At 41.6% G+C, this 20304-nt stretch overlaps 2 protein-coding genes across 14 annotated transcripts in view; one reads left to right on the top strand and one right to left on the bottom strand.

Moving 5' to 3' along the window:
* g3bp1 (GTPase activating protein (SH3 domain) binding protein 1) overlaps nt 1-8624 on the bottom strand; it is a 31003-nt gene extending 22379 nt beyond the window's left edge. For 2 of the 6 annotated variants that reach the window (XM_078230720.1, XM_078230722.1), the window contains exons 1-3: nt 8315-8574; nt 4900-5016; nt 1975-2056 (exon numbers count right to left, since the gene is read on the bottom strand). In XM_078230720.1, coding sequence (XP_078086846.1) covers nt 1975-2056; nt 4900-4994 — 177 coding nt within the window. In that variant the 5' untranslated portion in view covers nt 4995-5016; nt 8315-8574. Of the gene's footprint in view, nt 1-1974; nt 2057-4899; nt 5017-6930; nt 7103-8314 lie in introns of those variants that run through there. The other 4 variants (XM_078230718.1, XM_078230719.1, XM_078230721.1 and 1 more) reach the window with 3 other exon arrangements.
* LOC144505038 (uncharacterized) overlaps nt 7108-20304 on the top strand; it is a 28416-nt gene continuing 15219 nt past the window's right edge. For 2 of the 8 annotated variants that reach the window (XM_078230724.1, XM_078230729.1), the window contains exons 1-2: nt 7108-7377; nt 16702-16834. In XM_078230724.1, coding sequence (XP_078086850.1) covers nt 16757-16834 — 78 coding nt within the window. In that variant the 5' untranslated portion in view covers nt 7108-7377; nt 16702-16756. Of the gene's footprint in view, nt 7378-9205; nt 9265-13490; nt 13602-16701; nt 16835-20304 lie in introns of those variants that run through there. The other 6 variants (XR_013499759.1, XM_078230726.1, XM_078230728.1 and 3 more) reach the window with 5 other exon arrangements.

The raw sequence follows: 20304 nt of genomic DNA, 5'->3' as shown, positions 1-20304 counted from the left end.
TCAAGGGCAATTACGGATGGGGAATAAATGCTGGCCTTGCCAGCAAGGCCCAAATCCCATGAACAAGTAAATAAAAAGAAATCGTGTGTTGTTCTTGAGTTGGAAAGCTTTAGTCAGTGGAGTATAAAAAAGTGCTAGAGTCTCAGCTATTTATATTCCGCATCAATTACCTAGATGAGAGGACCGAGTTTAATGTATCCATGTTTACCAATGATACAAAATTGAGAGGGAATGTATGTGTGAGAAGTGTAATAAAAGATTGCAAAAGGATTTAGGCTAATGAGCAAGCAATAATGTGGCAGATGGAATGTACTAACTGGGGTAGTATAAAGTTATCCACTTTAGAGGGAAAAATAGAAAAGCATATTTTTTTCTAGACAATGAGAAACCGGGAAATACTGAGGTCGGAATGTCCTTGTTCATGTATCACAGAAGGATAACATGTTGGTGGTATGTCAGGTAATTCGGCAATCGCCTTTTATTGAAAAGTGGTTGAAGCACAGAAGTCTTACTGAAGTTGTGTAGGGTCTTAGTAAGACCACACCTCAAGTACTGAGTAGTTTTGGTCTCCTTTCCCAAGAAAGGATATTACCTCGGGAGCATTCACTGAACTCATTCCTGCTAAAAGGAGATTATCCTACCAGAAGATAACAAGTTGACTAGGCCTATATTCTGTAGAATTTAGAAAAATAAAAGGTGATCTCATTGAAACATGAAATTCTTAAAAGGTGCTTGACAGGCTAGATTTTGGGAGCATGTCTCCCCTAGTTGGAGTGTCTCAAATTAGGGTCAGTCACAGAATAAGGGGTTTGCCATTTTGTAGAGATGAGGAAAAATGTCTTCACTCAAAACATCGTGGATCTTCAGCATTCTCTACTGCAGAAAACTGTCAACACTCAGTCATTGGGTATATTCAAGTCAATTGATTTTCTTAGAGCATCTATAAATATATGGATTTGGCCACAATACAGAAGGCATACCTGAGATAGACTAACCAGGGTGTTATTGAATGGAGCAGCAAGCTCATAGGGCCAAATGGCCTACTCCTTCTCTCATTTATGTTTTTAAAACCTCATTCTGGGATTATAGTTGAGTATCAACAATTACCCAACTTAAAACGTGACCAATATCAATTTATTCCACAAAGGAGGGAGGGAAGTAAAATAAGTCATAACCAAGTTCTAATTTTGTTCCTAAGGAATGTTTCTACACAAATTCTCTCCAGCAGTAAGTGAGTTGCAAGAAGTCACTTCTGAATTTGTGCTTCATAGCTTGTGTGCTAATAACTCAGTTTCTACATCTGTAGGTAGATTAATAATTTAATTTTCACTTTAATGTGGGATTTTGATAAACATGCTCATCAGTTTTAATTACAAATAAATACAGAATTAGACTCTACAGGCAGCCTTAACTCAATCTCTTGCTAATGTCAGTCTTAAGGAGCTCATGGGAAGTTTTATTACTGATTCCATTCCTACTGCCAAAGGTAAATAACAAGATAAGGTGGGAAATTTGATGAACAAGACATATCAACTGGTAAATTAGTACAAGTTTTCAAACAGGAATGATTGGATCAAAAAATTTGTTGCTAACTAGAAAAGGTGTGAATACCAAAAGCAATAACAAGACAATTGGAACAAGCTCTCTTTAGCAGTGGGATTATTAGGCAATGGAATATTAAAGCCTCGGCTATAAATGTGCAGGCGCATAAGTAATCCAGTAACAGAATCTCAAAGCAAATCTGAAGATTGCAGTCTGCCAAGGCATTTATAGCACTGAATCCAAAATGCCACAATGACACGAGTCCTGTTTCAGGTAGCAGAGCTCAAATTGCAAACTCCCCCTGAATAGTAACCAGTGCCTAGCACACTCTGGTTAGAACTACAGCAAGGAGCTGCAAATCTCACATTAGAATAACTGGATGCTTATATGCGCAATTTTATACATTTGTATGTGCACAAGTAAAAACATTACCGCTTGTCCGTACACTGCCTCTGCCGGATCTCCATTCGAAGTCAAACCACCATGAACATATGAAGAATTCTTTCCATAAAACCTAAACGCAAGACACATGATTAGTGGAACATCCACATCACTGTATGCAAAAGAGAAAGTGCCCATCATCATGAACAGATAAGCCTTTCTGTTATGAAATAATATATTATAGCACAATGTTAAAAAAAGTCAAATGGAAGAAATGCATCTCATATGAATTAACATATTTGGTTTTTGATTTTAAAATATTAAAATCTGTGCAGTCAGAAAGAGATGTTAGGATTCAGGACAGTAACAAGAACATACTTGTCTATTGAATCGTTTTGAGTAACAGAATTTTCAATCCATTGATTGGAAACTTTGACATCCATGAAGAAGAAAACTCCTACATCCTTGGTTAATACCAAAGTTCACAAACCATCACTAACACATTAACATGGAAGAATTCCCTAATGCAGTTGATGTCAAATAAAAACAGTAAATCTATTACAGCCCAAACAAAGACATAAAAACATAAGAACTAGGAGCAGGAGTAGGCCATCTGGCCCCTTGAGCCTGCTTGGCCATTCAATAAGATCATGGCTGATCTTTTTGTGGACTCAGCTCCACGTACCCACCTGCTCACCATAACCCTTAATTCCTTTACTGTTCAAAAATTCAACTGTCCTTGTCTTAAAAATAACAGATGCAAGTGTTTGCTTTCGAGCTATGAAGATCTACAGTTAAAGTGTCTGAAAGGATGGAGGAAGCAGATTCAAAAGTAACGTTCGAAAGGGAACTGGATATATACTTGAAGAGGAAAGATTACAGGGCTATGCAAAACAGCAATGGACTGAAACAAATTGGACAGCTCCAATTCAAAGAGCTGACCGAGGCAGGATGGATTGAATGGAGTATAATGTGGGAAAATGTAATGTTGTTCATTTTGGAAAGGGGAACAAAAGTGTATTATTTAAATGGAGAAAAACTACAGAAAGCTGCAACACAAGGGGGCACTTGCGCACAAAACAGAAAGCTACCACACAGGTGCAGCAGGTAATTTAGGGAGGCTAATGGAATGATGGTCGTTATTTCAAGGGGGCTGGAGTATGAATAGGAAAAGTCTTGCTGCAACTGTACAAGGTACAGGTGAGACCATATCAGGTGCACTGTAAGCATTTTGGCCCCTTTACGTAAAGAAATATATTATTTCATGGAAAGCAGTTTGGAGGTTTGCTAGGATGATCTCCAATATGGAAGAACTGTCTTATGCGGAAAGGTTAAAAAGGTTGGAACTCCACTCACAGAAATTCAGAAGAATGAGAGGTGATCTCATTGAAACATACAGGATTCTTAAGGGGCTTGACAGACTAAATGCTGAGAGGATGTTGCCCCTCATGGGAGAGTCTGGAATGGAGGGCATTGTCTCAGAATAAAGGGGCGCCAATTTAAAACTGAGACGAGGAGGAATTTTTCTTTCAGAAGGTCAAGTGCCTTTGAAACTCCTTGTCTCAGAGAGCTGTGGATTCAGAGTCCTTGTGTATATTTAAGGCCGAGATGGATAGATTTTTGACCAGTAAGAGAATCAGGGAACACGGAAAGGGCAGGAAAAAGGACATGAGGAATGTCAGATCAACCATGATCCTATTTAATGACGGAACAGGCTTAAAGGGCTGAACAATCTGCTCCTGTTCCTATTTCTTAAGGTCTACAGAATAACCTCCTTCTGTGTTGTATGATTCTATGATTAGTCATCTTTTTTATTCTGTGTCAGCACTATTTTCACTCACCGGTAATTCCCATCTGTAATGGATTACACTGCCTGCAGGTAAGCTAACACATGACCATCAGAAGTACATTTTAGACTTAATTCAGAGGCCCAATGCATTGATTAGTTAACAAAAGCTATGTTAGAGAAGTATTAAAACTGAAAAATTACTAAACATTATTCGCAGAACTGCAAAGACACCAAAAACTCAAAACAACAACAGTGCTAGCGTACAAGGAAACAACCACAGCCTGCAACTGACAGATCAGTCCCTCTGTCTTAGAGAGCATACATTAAAATTCATGGTTCAAGGGGCAATATTTCTGCAAGACTGAGTTGCTCCTTTAGGATAGAGATGAGCGTTTTTCTCTCTCAATGGGTTGAGACACTTTGGAACACTGCCTCAGAAGTTGAAGGCAGGACAATTAATATTTTTAAGGTGCAAGTAGATGGATTCCTGTAAGGAAGGGAATCAAGGTTATCAAGGATATTTGGTAATGGAGGCATGATGGGAATCAAAACACATACAGATCAGGCATGATTTTATTAAAAGGCAGAGCAGCCTCAAAGGGCCAAATGGCTTACTTCTGCTCCTAGTTTGTATGTTCATATGTATCATGTAACTGAGCCTACTGTACTGAAAATTCATATCAATTAATGTTTTTATTTTAGACTGTCAGTTACATATATACCCAATTGAAACTCAAATCTATAATAAATAAGTTTTAAGTCTTGTGGGTCTTGGCGAAGTATAATTTTATTAATTTGTTACTGTCTGAGCCAGTAAGTATTTTCCTTAAAGTTCTAATTAATTCCGCAGAAGGCTCAACGGATTAGTAAAATAGTGAGAAGGTACTGAGTTGAAATGCAAGTACTAAATCATACTGTAATTCAAATCTAAGTCTTCAATTGATATGGCCAAAATGAACAAGTATTAGCGATAGTAACTGCCACTCTGGACCGGTAGAAACAAATCAAACAAACCATCACATTCAGCCTGAAAATGTTAGCCCACATTCACTTATTTTTCTCTCTTGCTATAATTTTCACACTTGACCTGCAACCACTTTCCCAGGATTTAGCTGACTCGGTCACAAACATGCCCTTGCTTTCGTTCAGCACAGAAAAGCAGATGTTTGCAAAAAGTGCCAACTTACCTGTGTAAATAGTCAGGGGCCTGGTTCAGCAGTGTGTAATACTGCCTCACAAATTCCCGCCCTACAAGCAGGGGACTTGGCTTCTCCATCACCATCTCTTTGGTCAACTGAGAATTGCTATAAGAAGAATTTAGAAAATAATCAGGGATATCTTCGTTTGATTATATAAACCAACCTCTCAACTAATATTAGTTTAAAACAATCAAGTCAAAAATGTAAAGCCACTAATTCATAATTCTTCAAAAAAAATAACTCAAACAAACAAAAGCTAGTGCAATGGACACTCTTATTTGGGCTGGATAGAATAAACGGAGTCTTCTTCTGCACTTGACTACATAAGGTCCAGGCTGGGAGCGTTCGACTCACCCGAAATACCTCATACTCCAGTCTCAACATGTTTGAAGCCAGGGACTAGATGCTCACAACTGGACATGGATCGGATTCCAGCCGATAAAGAACAGAATCAAGCCCTATGTGGGTTAAGATTGGATAGTTACAACCCAGCTTCTGGTAGAGACAGATCCACAACACAAAACTTAGGAGATCGGCAGTTTCCTCAAAGGTCATCGCAGGATAAAGAAGAAAATGGAAAACTGTCAAAATACTTCAACAGTGGATGCTCATCTGAGATTGGGGAAGATAATGGGGATCGAGAACAGCCCACAATACGACTTAATTTCATCCAGAGCAATGGGCAATATCAATTATTGCTCCCAATGCCACACAAACTATCATTTGCACTCAAACGAGGGACAATAAATGGAAGATAGACACTAAAGATGCAATAGGAAATTTAGGGTTAACTTATTATCCCAGACAATGGTTAGGATTGGAATATTCACCAATTGAAGTAATTGAGGCGACTAACAAATGCTTTCCAGGGAAAGTCAGATAAGTATATGGAGAATGGAATACAAAGTTATATACTGATAAGGTTAGAGAAAAGGGTTGGAAACTCAGTTGGGTTGAAAGGTCGACTTCCATCATTTTGTAAATTCTATGTAGTTCTAGGTAACCGGTTTTGAAATTCAATATTTTCTGTTCTCTTCTGAATTTAGAAAACATCAACTTTTCTAAAACTTTAACTTTTTTGCCTAACAATTTTTTGATATTCATATCTGACAAATTACGCAGGTGAATCAATACATGATGTGATCACAACATCTCCTCTATACCAAAATATTAGTGCAAGTATAGGATATATGCTAGGTGGTATAAAAACAATGAAAATACATCTTTGTTACACTAATCACATAATGCACCTTTATTTCACCAGAGGACACTTTACTGGCAAGTTGACACATCTAATTCAATCAGTCTTGTTTTCAGGTCACTGGAGTAATTAACACCATGGTGAGCCCATTAGGATTGTATGTTACATTACAAGTGCGGAAGATGAATCAGACAATACAGTATGCAGGCAGAAAGCAACTGCAGCTCACTCAACCTGCCCAATTTCAAGAAAGGCCATGCCTAGAAAATAACAGCTTTGAGCCAGTATAATTTTCCCACCCTGGTTTGTTTGAACAATTTTCAGGTTAGCCTCTTTAATAATAATGTTATTCTTTTCATGGTGTCTGTATCTTTAAATCTCTCATCTCAAGATTACTTTTGAATTCACCCTCAAAACAATGATCAGGATAATCATAAACTATAAAACAGGCTTGGGAGAATCACTACGCAGACAAATAAAGTCAAACTGGCATTGCCACCTAGAATTGTTGTAACTTTCCAATACAGGCTTCCAATAATGAAAAATGAATGTGGTTCCATCTGAAACACATCTAACCAGAGTTCTAAGCCCTGCAGCATTCTGTTTTTCTTTTGTTTTGCCCCACTCCCTAAATTGCCATGATAGACAGGAACAGGTCTTCTCAGTTTCTAATTTCAGCCTGGACAATTCCGCAAGCATTATAGGACTTGTGGTGAATCCATTTCGAACGATTGCATGCAATGGCAATCGTTAAACATTGAAACTCTGCTATTCATACAATCAAATAATTAATTTACAAAGGAATGCCCTATATTTACATTGATGGCATCACCGCATGAATCCGTCATCTAAAGAACTGAAGGGCTCGAAGAGATTATGGCCGCTTTTGCAAAGGAATAACAATGACAAGACATTGCTGTAAAATGCTGAACGACAGGAAGAACGAGGCATTGTTCTTCCCCTTTCCAACTGATCAGCAGGATTCAACTCGTAGAAGAGCGGCATGTCGAAGTCGGAGACTCCCCCTGAAATAATCATGAGTGATCGGGAGCAGAAACAGCCCGCAGAAAGGGGCCGAGGGGAAAAGATTGCCAGTCAATCTCCCGACCACCTGCTTTACCCTGCCACATGCGAACGACTGATAAGAGGATCCAATTCTAGGTCCCGGGCGGCAACACCAGGCTCAGTGCGGCAAGAGGCAGGGCCCGGGCGAACACGTGGGGAGAGTGCAAGGCCGAGGGTAAAGGAGGGGGGACAAGGCCACGGTAAGGGGGGATATGATGATGGAGGGCGACGATGATCTGGTGGTTGAGAGAGATGATATATGTGGTCATGATATGGATGGGGGGTTGGGGATATGATTAGATATGAGGTGGGAAGATATGAGGGTGGGCAATGTGGAGGGATGTGCTATGTGGCGATTTGATGATATGGATGGGGGGTGGGGAGATGATATTGGGTTGTGAGATGATATGGATGTGGGGAGGGGATGATGATGGTGAGGGGGTGGTGATGATGGGGTAACAATATGGGGCAATGATATGGAAGCGGGGACATGGGGAAGGGGTGATGGTGTGGAAGAGGGAGTGTGATAGTATGGAAGAGGGGGTGATGTGATGATATGGAAGGGAGTGGTGGCGAGGGTGATGATATTGGGAAGGGGTGGTGATATGGGAAGGGGGGGTGATGATATGGGAAGGGGGGATGATGATATGGGAAGGGGGGTGATGATATGTGATGGGGGGGGGGGGGTGATGATATGTGATGGGGGGGGGGGGGTGGAATCAGCTCCCTCTCGGTCGATGCGGGAATCGCGTCCCCGGGTGATCACCACGTGCGATGTGGAAGCCCCGCTCTTCGGTTGGGGAAGGGGGAGGCAGCGGCGGCCGCCCTCCAGCCCGGGATGGGGGGAGGGACAGAGAGAGAGCGGCTTCAGCCCTCAAGCCCCTGCGTCACTGCTCCCCGAGACAGACAAAGGCCGGAACGCTGCCCGCCGCCATCCCACATATCTCCTCCCTCAGCCCGTGTTCCCCGCCATCCAGCCCGCCCGGGACCTGCCGCTTACCCCCCCCCCCCCCCCCCAGAATGGCCGCTGCCCTCAGAGCCGCGGGCTGTGTGTAAAATGGCGGCGGGCCTCGCTTCCCCCCCCCCCCCCCCCCGGGGCTCCCGGTCCCCGAACCTCGACAGCAGCCGCTCACTCACCGCAAGAATCCGGCCGCGGAGCCACACACAGGAGGAAAAGAGCGGGCAGGGAGGGAGGCTAAACCCTCGGCTTTCTCGATCCGCGGCGCCGAAGCAAGTTTTGGCGGGGGGTGGGTGTGTGGTGGTTGGTTGGTTGGGGGGGAGGGGGGGGGATTCTTTGGGGCCCCCTTCGTCTCTGTTTTTTTTTATTTTTCTCAGTAAAACACCCCGCACCGCCGAGAGTGCCGGCTCGATCGCACACTAACCTGCTGGCGGAAAAGGACGGCCTGATTGACAGCTCCGCCACTCAATGGCGGGCCGGGCCCGCGCCGCGGGGGCGGGGACTGGCGCCGGGACCGGCCAATGGCAAGCGGGGAAGGGGGCGGGAACACGGCAGCCAGCAAGTTCGATCGACCGGCAGCGAGTGCAGGAGCTGCGGGGAGACCCCGTAGCGGAGGCGGGACGCCCTCCAAGGACAACCAATAGGCTTCGCAATCGGTCCTGATTGACAGCCCAGGGGGCGGGCTCTGCCCGGGAGCTGCTGTCTCCATATTAGGAATGTTGAGACAACCTGAGAAGTGGGTGCAACAGTAAAGTTAGAGTCCAAGTTAATAAAAGTGCCTGAAAAGTGTGTGTTTTAATATACAAAAGAATGGTGCAAGTTATGCGAGTAAATATACCCAAAAGTAGATTTGAAGCAGGTGGCCAAACCTCCAAGAGAAGATTGCAATTGCTTTTATACTGAAAAGTTTTTTTACTTTCTCAGCTTGGGGGGTAGGTGGGGTGGGAGGGTAATCCTTTATGTCACAAATACTATCAGCAGTCAAACACAGCGTCACTGGTGAATCATTTTTGCATACCCTCTCAATGCTCAACTTAATTAACACATCAACTCCATTTGCTGTGCCTGAGTCAAAGTAGTTACCATTGCCTGCTCTTCACCTGGGTGAAAGAACGATTCATTCTCGAAGGTAATGGACAATCAAAGTCACCTGATGGAGACATCATGCCAGTCAGGGTGTGCTGGGCATCTTGGTTATCATATTAATTTTTTGGGTGTTGAAGGTACTGCTTCCTCTAATAGCTGGTTTTCAGTCCACCGTATTCTTCACTGCTCATGCTGGTAAGAAATAGGCCATTCGGCCCTTTGACCCTCTGCTTCAAATCAACACTATCCAAATATTCCTTAATTCTCTTTGTATTCCAAAATCGAGCTTTCTCTGTTTGGGATATATGAGTGACTGAGCATCTACAGCCCTCTAGGGCAGCAAGTTCCAAAGATCCATCACCTCTGAGTGCAGCATTCTCACATCATCTTAAGAATTTCATATGGTTCAATGTGATCACACCTCAATCTTCTCAATTCTGTGGAATTTATACCTTGTCCATTGAATCTCTCCACATATTTTTCGATTATCATTTCTTAGCCTTCTCCATTCCAAAGTAATCAATCCCAACCAATCTTTCCCCAAAATTCTCCAGTCCAAGCAACATCCTCATAATTCTCCTCATTACTCTCTAGTTCGATCACACCCTCCATGTAATGAGATGACTAGAAATGTACACATAGAATTCTAGAATATTTACAGCACTGAAGCAGGCCATTCTGTGCTTCATGCCCATGCCATCTTTCTGCAAGAGCAACTCAACTAGTCCAATTTCTTTGCCATCGCTGTGACCCTGCAGATTTCTTCTCTTCCATTTCGAAAGCTGCAATTGAATAATTTGATTTGAGGTAGAGGGCCAAAGGGCTGAATGGCCTATTGTCCTGGATGGTGATAAGCTTCTCGAGTGTTGTTGGAGCTGCACTCATCTCAGCAAGTGAAGAGTATTCCATTACACTCCTGACTTGTACCTTGTAGACAGCGGACAGGCTTTGGGGAGTCAAGAAGTGAGTTACTTATCGCAGGATTTCTAGCCTCTGACCTGCTCTTGTAACCACAGTATTTATGTGGCTAGTCCAGGACATTAATGTTGATAGATACAGTGTGTTAAATTGAAAGAAATACAAGTAAATCACTGTTCCACCTAAGAGTGTTTGGGGCTCTGGATAAAATGAGGTGAAAGGGCCAGTGTAGCATCACTCACAATCGCATGGGTAGGTGCCAAGGAAAGTGGAGTGATTGTTGGAGTGATTGAAGAGTAGACATGGGTGTCACAAGGTTAACGGTCCCTTTGAAATGTTGAATGAAATGGGGGGTGGTGGCGATGATTTGGCAGAGTCCTGAAGAAGAGTCATACAAACTTGAAATGTTACACTATTTTCTCTCTATAGATGCTGCTGAGTTTTTCGAGCATTTTTCTGTTTTTGTATTGACTGGGGACTAGTTGGACCTCTGTTCAAGAAAGAAGTGTAGAGCGTCAGATTCTTCTGGTGGGGTTGGAAGCGTAGAGAGACTGGAAGACCACGGTGAAAAGGAGACAGCTAATACCAGGAAAATGGAAAAAGGAGGGCATTGGAAAAATTGGACAAGGGGAGGAAAACAAATTGGGTTGTAATTTGGAGAAATAAGTCCCAGGGAACAAAAGCATACAGAATTGAAAAACCTCTCATTACAGTCCTATTTGGGAAGGAGTATACAACAGGTTATGAGATTGAAGGTCATGCTATTATAGAAGTCCTTTCTATAACATGCTTTTCCACCTTCCACAGTATTGCCACTTTTTAATTGACTCAGTCATATAAATCGAATTGAAACATAAATTCTGACAGGGCTGAACTGAATGTATATCAGGATGATGTTTCCATGGCTGGGGGTCTAGAACAAGGGGTCACAGTCTCAGGACTGAGAAATTTCTCTACTCAGAGGGCGGTGAACCTATGGAATTCTAGAACATAGAACATAGAACAGTACAGCACAGAACAGGCCCTTCGGCCCACGATGTTGTGCCGACCTTCATCTGAAACCAAGATCAAGCTATCCCACTCCCTACCATCCTGGTGTGCTCCATGTGCCTATCCAATAACCGCTTAAATGTTCCTAAAGTGTCTGACTCCACTATCACTGCAGGCAGTCCATTCCACACCCCAACCACTCTCTGCGTGAAGAACCTACCTCTGATATCCTTCCTATATCTCCCACCATGAACCCTATAGTTATGCCCCCTTGTAATAGCTCCATCCACTGAAGGCGGTGGAGGCCAAGTCGTTGAATATATTTAAGAAGGGAATAGATTTCTTGACACAAAGAACATCAAGGCGCATAGAGAGAGAGTAGTAGCATGGCCTTGAGATAGAGGATCAGCCATGATCATATAGAATGGCGAGCAGGCTCGGGGGAACCAAAGGGCCTATTCATTCTCTGATTTTTTGTTTCTATGTTTCCTAAAAATATTGCAACCTCATATTTATTTTCTAGTTTTTGCCCAGTTTTCAGCCAAAGTTTCTCTTAATGGTAAGAAATCTTTATCTTCTGAGACTAATTACTTCCAATTTACTGGCATTATTTTCAACACTCTGAACATTGTGATGCTTTCACTTTGCATTTCATTTGAACATAAAATGGTGCTTCTTTTCTATTAATCCTCTTTGTCCAAGTAAACAATTTGTTCATTCATCTTAGTCTTTGAATGAAACAGTTGGTTTTCTTCCATTATTAACTTTACTTATTCTACAAGCAATCCCTCGTGCTAAATTTGTATATTAGCCACATCTACATATATGCTTGCTCTTGCTGTTATTTTTCCTGCCCTCCTCCTTCTGAGTTTAAATAGCTCTACACTATTTTTCCAGCACATTAGTTCCTCTCCTGTTCGCATGCTTCCCATCTTTGCTGACAAACTCCCATTTCCTTCACAATGATGTCAAGGGCCGGTAAATTGTCCTGAAATCACACTGTAACCACACATTGAGCTCCGTATCGTCTTGCAAACCTTCACTTTTTTAGCATTGGCTCCGGAAGTAATCTGAAATTTTTGGATCTGCTTCCTCATCTCCTAAACCCATTTTGTAAGATATCAGGCCTTTCCTTTGTTACATTGTCATCCCAAATGGGACCATAAAAACTGGCTTTTTTTATTCATTCAAGGCATTTCAGGCCAGCATTTATCACCGTCCCTAATTGCCCTTGAACTAAATGGCTTGCTAGGCCATTTCAAAGGATCAACAGTCACATGTAGGCCAGACCAGGTAAGGGTGGCAGACTTCCTCCCCTAAAGGACATTAGCGAAACTGATAGGTTTTTACATCAAGCGACAATGGTCATCAACCTTAAAAAGACTGGCACAACATTGTAAGTTTGATGAGTCATTAGAAGATACTCTTCTTGTCTCGTTTGCATTGTCCAAAGTGAGGCTATCCAAAGAAGATTGCTTCCTGAACATGCTTTGACTTTAAAGACAGCAGTAGAAATTGCACTGCTGATGGAACTGACTGCTAAAGAAGCTTTACAATTTTTAAAGTTTTTTTTAAAAGTTTATTTATTAGTGTCACAGGTAGGCTTACATTAACACTACAATGAAGTTACTGTGAAAATCCTCTAGTCGCCACTCTCTGGTGTCTGGGTATACTGAGGGAGAACTTAACATGGCCGATGCACTTAACCAGCACGTCTTTTGAACTGTGGGAGGAAACCGGAGCACCCGGAGGAAACCCATGCAGGCACGGGGAGAACGTGCAGACTCCACACAGACAGCGATCCAAGCCGGGAATCGAGCCCTGATCCCTGGCACTGTGAGGCAGCAGTACTAATCACTGTGCCACCGTGACGCCCATTTGGTGCAGGAATGAAGATCTACAAGTTGGGAACTGCCCATTAAAAAGTCAAAACAACAACAAGCATGTCATAGATGTGCCAAAATGGGCCATTCAGCGAGTGAATGCAGGAGCAAGGATAGTCAATGCAAGAATTTTGGCAAAATGGGTCGCATTGCAAAAGCTTGTTGGGCTAGACCAGCTTCCCCTGGGAAGAATATTCAAAAGAAGAATCTGGATACCTTCAAGAAGAGAACAAGTTGCAATCCACAAAAATAATTTACAACTTGGAAGAAAATAATTAAGACTGTAAAGAAGAGAATGTCCAGAAATATGATGAAGAGTTCCAACTGAACATACAAGGTGAATCACATAGATTTTGGGTGATTCCGAATTTAAGTGGACAACATATTAGAAGGGAGGTTGATACTGATACTGCTATATCTTTAATTCCTGAGATTACATACCAACAAAAGCTGAAGCATCTTCCTTTAAAACCAGCAGATGTGATTTCAAGGACATACATGGAAGAGATTGTGCCGTTAAAAGGTCAAATCTTGGTCAATGTTGAGTTGAGTGGACAAACAGCGGAGTTGTCCCTCCATGTGGTCTAAGGTAATTGTGATTTTTTTTAAAACCATAAATCCAGTGTTATGTGCTGATCAATATCCGCTTCCTTTAATTGAAGATTTGTTTGCTGGATTGTCAGGTCGCCAGAAATTCAGCAAGATTGATCTTTCACATACTTTTAACAGATGAACGTAGCTGCTGAATTTCAACCATAGCTTACCATCGTTATTCATAACAGTCTTTTTCATCATAAAAGATTGACTTTTGGAATAACACCCACACGAGCCCCATTCCAAAGATTGATGGAGCAGATTTTAAGTGGTCTCTCTGGTGTACAATTTCACCTGGATGATATTCTAATTACAGAGTCCAGTGAACAAGAGAACTTGAATAATTTAGAAGCAACATTGGAATGTCTTCAAGCACATGGTCCGTGTATCAGGTGTGACTTTTTCCAGATGTCAGTCCAGTATTTGGGTCAGGTTATTGATAGTAAAAGCCTACATAAAGCACGTAAAAAGATGGACGCTGTTTTAGAAGCATCACATCCAACGAATGTGGCGCGGTAGAGGTCCTTTTGAGTATTAGTAAATTATTGTGGCAAATTTGTTCCTAACTTAGCTTCATTATTGAAGCCATTGCATAACTTACTATGTGTGAATGTCATGGCACTGGACAACAGAATGTGAGAGAGTATGCAAGGCTGTCAAAGATGCTTTGCAGAAGTCTGAAATATTGGTTCATTTTTGTATGAAGCTAGAATCACTGCTTGCTTGCGATGCTTCACCTTATGGAGTAGGAACAGTTGTTTCACATATTGAAGAAGATCAGAAAGATAACTAAATCTCACCATGGCATATAAGAATTTGAACTATTTGTTTTAAGAACATAGAAGTAAAAAACAAGTACAGGTCAGGGAAGCTGTTGCATCGTTGTAAAGATGCAACTGGTTCACGAATAAGGCCTTTGGGGAAGGAAATTTGCTACTGTTATGTCACCTGTTCCATATGTGATTCCAATCCTTCAAAAACATGGTTGACTCTTAACTATGTGAGCTGGTCGATTGTGCTACAGCACCTTTTAGAATATTAATTCTTGGGATGTAGACGTATCAGATAGATGTAATAGATTCCATTTCACTGTTAGTGGAACAGTAGGGGAGCTCTTCTTGGTATGCAAACATACAAATGTATGAATTAGGAGTAGGCCACTTGGCCCCTCAAGCCTGCTCCATCATTCAATAAGCTCCACATTCCTGCATATCCTTTGAGTCCCTTGTTAGCCAAGAATCTATCTAAGTCTGATATAAAAATATGCAATGATCCTTGCCTCACTTGCACTCTGGGGAAGAAAGTTCCAAAGGCTAATGACACTCTGAGAGAAAAAAATTCTCCTCAGTCTTAGATGTATTAAACTTATTCATGTTCTTATGCTTAAGAATAAGACCCTTATTCTTAAACACTGACCTCCAGGACTGGGCTGGATACCAGCCATTGCTTTAGCAAAAGCAGGTCCAATTTTTTACACGGTTCAAACTGAAGATAAATTAATTCGGTGACGCCATGCTGACCAATTGTTGTCATCTCAAAATGATTTCTCCAAATCACATCCAAGAGTACCAACTTCTTTAGTCCCTAGTGTTGTAATGACTACTACGGAAGACTTAGTTGAATCTAGGTTGTCTGATGATTGTGCCTTTGCTACTATACCACATGAGAATGATGCAGAATTAGTTTTAAGAAGTGTCTACTTAAGTTCCAAATCATACTCCTAGGGTCAAGGATAGCCAAATTACCGAATGTCATACACAACCAAAGACAGACATCCTCTGGTTGTATAATGATTAATGATGCATTGTACTATATCTAGAGTATTATTGATCCTATGTGCAATGTAGTAATTTGTTGTCATGACCACAGAAATAAAGAGGGAGAGATGTTACATATTTAAGTTGTTGCATGATTTCTTTCAGAGCTAGTCACATGGTTTGATGGTGATGTCATCAGGGTGTTTCACAGGCTGACGTTTACTTTCAATTTCTGTTCTATGCAGAGAGCAGTTTTTGAATAAACCTGTTGTATGTTACTTTGAATCTACGTGTGTAAACTACATATTTTCTTTTTGTTTAAAACCCATAACTCCTAGCATTGTTAGTTCATTACATGAGCCCCATTCTCAGAAAATGCTGCCTCGTGAGTGCAAATATATCTAATCCTGCACTTGTGTTTGGCCAAGTCCCTATCTGCCATTCGAAATGCTCACACTCTGCAGGAATTGTTCCACCATGTATTATTGTTACTATATGTGCTAGTAAAAATTTAAATTTATACTCTTTCTTTAACTATAATTTCAGATACGGTAATTGGCTTCTGCTTCTCCCTTTGCTTTTAATTCCCATTCTAACCAAATTAACATTTAGAAGTACTGCTCACTTAGGTCCCACATCATTTCGTTACCACTCTGTGGGTCTGTTCACTGCACAATTTCCTTATCCTTTCTAATATTCTTTTCAACCATGATGATACTTGATCCTTCACCTTTCCAATAAAAACAAATTGAAAAGCGTGAGTATAACATGCAAATCTCACTGATGAATGGTGATATCAGGCAAAGGCATTTAGAATCACCTACCTGGTCGTGTCATATTAACACTGTCTTCTTATTGTTACTGCATAATTCAATGTAAATTATGTTTTATCTCACCATGACTATAGTACAACATTGCATTAAAGGGTTATGGGCCCTGAAACACCAGCAGCTACATACTATGGACCATCAATATTATAATTTTCAATGAAGTGCAGGAGCAGAGATGAGATGGGGTTTCTTATGCACACAATTCTTGAATGGGAAGGAAATGTAGGGCAATAGAGAAAGTCCAAGGGAGTGGCACAAATTGGTAGCTCTTTGAAAGAGTGAGCAGTCAAATAGCCTCCTTCCACACAGTTTGGTTCTATGATCTGATGCAGACATTCGTTGATAATAATTCTCCATGGCCTACGAATTAATAAACAAACACTGGAGAGCCATATAAACTAAGAGGTTAGTAAGAAACACCATAAATCAGAACACAAGCAAACATGGAGCTTTGGTTACAGTTACTATGGTAACAACTGATTAATGATTAACAATGTGAACTTAAAAGTTTCAGATCCTCCTTGCTCATGACCAGATCTACTTGAGCCATTAGGTATCTGAAAATGGCAGCATTCCACATGGAAGCGTTAAAGAAACAACGATTCCTTGATAAGAGAATTGCAGCCATGGAACGTATAGAAGTAAGGATGACTTTTTATCTGGGCCTTATAATAGTAGAAACAAGAAATGTATGGATAACTGTGGGTACTATTTAGAGTTATAAATGTACAAATGCTAATCCAAGAACAATAAAGATTGATGTTGATAAGCTGAATAATGTTATCAACTCTAGATAGACACAGTTCAACAGAATTCAAGTTTGCAGATGATTTCCTAACATGTTTCACAGATGTATTAATTAAGAATGAATGCCAAAATATTACATTGGGATTTTATTAAGCCAAATTTGTTTTGCTTTAAATCAATGTTAAAGCAATATATTTTATAGCAAACTCCAAATTAAATACAACTGGTACATGTTATTAGTCCTATTAGGTAACTAACGTATTAGTTTATGTGTTAAAATATATTAATCAATACAATTGTGTCTGAAAAATACTGAAAAAACAGCACATTGCGCAACTTCAAACATAAACTAGATGCAAAAGAGGAGACATTGAAGTGAAGTCTCACAGTAACTTCATTGCAGTGTTAATGTAAGCCTACTTGTGACACGAATAAATAAACGTTATAAATTGAAACATCAGAATTTTAATCAAATATTCAAGGCAAACTTCCCAAGTACACACAAAAGGCTCTTACTATGTCCTGATAGTTGATTAATGTTGCTGCAATCTCATAAAGGGGTACAGTAGTGCAGTAGTTCTATCCTGGCTTAATGGTAGCGTTCTCGCCCCTGACTCAGACACACCAGAGATTTCAGCAAAAAAAAATCTAGGCCAGTGCACCAGTGCAGTCGTGAAAGAATCTTATGCTGTCTGAGTTGCTGTCCTTTGAATGAACCATAAAAGGAAACTCATATGTCTTCTCAAGTGGATTTACAAGCCATGATGCTATTTTCACAGAATCATAGACTCCCTACAATACAGAAGAAGGCCATTCTGCTCATCGAGTCTGCACCGACTCTCCAACAGAGCCTTCCACCCAGGTCCTATCCCCTTAGCCCCATGTATATATCCCACTAATGGGCGGCATGGTGATTAGAACTGCTGCCTCACAGTGCCAGGAACCTGGGTTCGATTCCTGGCTTGGGCCACTGCCTGTGCGGAGTTTGCACGTTCTCCCCGTGGCTGCGTGGGTTTCCTCCGGGTGTTCCGGATTCCTCCCACACTCCAAAGGTGTGTGGGTTAGGTGCAATGGTAATGCTAAATTCTCCCTCAGTGTACCCGAAGAGGCGCCGGAGTGTGGTGACTAGGGGATTTTCACAGTAACTTCATTGCAGTGTGAATGTAAGTCTACTTGTGACTAATAAATAAATAAACTTTAATCCAGCTAACCTGCACATCTTTGAACTGTGGGAGGAAACCGGAGCACCTGGAGGAAACCCATGCAGACATGGGGAGAACATGCAAACTCCACACAGTCACTCAAGGCTGGAATTGAACCCAGGTTGTTGGTGCTGTGAGGCAGCAATGCTAACCACTGTGCACCATGCCACCCTGGGCTCTAGTTTTCTTCTTTCTATCTCTCTCTTTTCTTGATTGGAGGGGTCATTTTTGCTATTTTCCAATCTGATGGGATCTTTCGAGAATCTAGGGAATTTTGGAAAATTAAAACCAATGCATCTACTAGTATCTGGTAACATTTCTCTGTCAATAAACTACAACAATAACAACTTACATTCATATAGCACCATTAACATAGTAAAACATTCCAAGGTGCCTCACAGGAACATTATTAAACAAAATTTGACACTGAGTCCCATAAGGAGATATTGAGACAGATGACCAAAAGCTTGGTCAAAAGGGTAAGGAAAGGAAAGTCTTAAAGAAGATAAGAGAGATGGAGACACAAGGTGGAACTTTCCCGTTCCACCCACCATGGGAATCGTAGCAGGCGAGACACAGATCATGCAAAGGTCCATTGACCTTGAGTGGGATTTTCCAGTCTCGGGGCGAGCGCGGCCAGAAAATCCTGCCTTTAGAATTTCAGGGAGGGAATTCCAGAGCTTAGGACCTTAGCAGATAGGGCCCTTAAACAAAATCATTGCAATGATCAATTGAATTTTTAGTAATGTTTCAATCGTATCTATCAAGCTAATAATCAGATTTGACGACTCACTTTATTTCTGTTTTCATTGTGAAGTGCGTCGGAATATCCTGGGGTAATTGAAAGTGATAAATGAATGGAAGTTCTTGTATTACCATCCACAAGACTGGGTTGGAACAGAGCAAGACCGCAGGCCTAGCAAAGCCATTAATTTTCTAAATTGTTCAAGATGGGGACCAGAGGCTGAGCAGCATCTTTTGTGAGTAGCATTCAAACAGGATAGGGTTTTTCTTCCATTCATTCAAGGGATGTGGGCTTCGCTGGCGAGATCAGAATTTATTACCCATTCCCAATTGCCCTTGGGAAGGTGGTGGTGATCTGCCTTATTATACTTATGGCGGCATGGTGGCACAGTGGTTAGCACTGCTGCCTCACAGTGCCAGGGGCACAGGTTTGATTCCCAGCTTGGGTCACTGTCTGTGTGGAGTTTGCATGTTCTCCCCATGTCTGCGTGGGTTTCCTCCGGACAGTTTGAAAGACGTGCTGGTTAGGTGCATTGACCCGAACAGGTGATATATTTCCAACTCAGGATGATGAGTGGCTTGAAGGGGAACTTCATGGTGATGGTGTTCCCAAGAATCTGCTGCCCTTGTCCTTCTAGATGGTAGCGATCATGGGTTTAAAAGGTGCCGCTTAAGGAGTCTTGATGAGGTCCTGCAGTGCATCTTGTAGTTGGTACACACTACTACTACTCTGCGCCAGTGGTGGAGGGATTGCATGTCAGTAGACGGGGTACCAATCAAATGGATTGTATTGGATAATAACAAGTTTCTTGAGTGTTGTTGGAGCAGCACTCATCCAAGCAAGTGGAAAATAATCCACCACACTCCTGACTTGTTCCTTGTAAATGGTTGAAAGGCTTTGGGGAAATCAAGAGGTAAGTCACTCAGTAAAGGATTCCTAGTTTCTGAACTGCTCTTGTATCCACAACATTTATATGGCTCGTCCAGTTTCTGGTCAATGGTAACCCACAGGATGTTGATAGTAGGGGTTTTAACAATAGTAATGCCATTGATTGTCAAGGGGTGATTGTTAGATTCCCCATTGTTGGAGATGGTCATTGCCTGGCACTTGTGTAGTGCAAATGTTGCTTGACACTTGTCAGCCCAAGCTTGGATATTGTCCAGGTCTTGCTGCATTTAGACATGGAATGCTTCAGTATCTGAGGAGTCACGAATGGTGCTGAACATTATTCAATCATCAGCGAACATCCCCACTTCTGACCTTATGATGGAAGGAGGTCATTAATGAAGCAGCTGAAGATGGCTGGGTCTAGGACACCACCTTGAGGAACTCCTGCTGTGATGTCTTAGAACTGAGATAACTAACCTCCGACAACCACAACCATCTTCTTTAGTGCTTGGCATGACTGCAACCAGTG

This window comes from Mustelus asterias, chromosome 16 (assembly GCF_964213995.1).
Source record: "Mustelus asterias chromosome 16, sMusAst1.hap1.1, whole genome shotgun sequence".
Classification (NCBI taxonomy): Eukaryota; Metazoa; Chordata; class Chondrichthyes; order Carcharhiniformes; family Triakidae; genus Mustelus; species Mustelus asterias.
The sequence above is the reverse complement of the archived record's forward strand: the minus strand, read 5'-3'. Positions and strand labels throughout refer to the sequence as shown.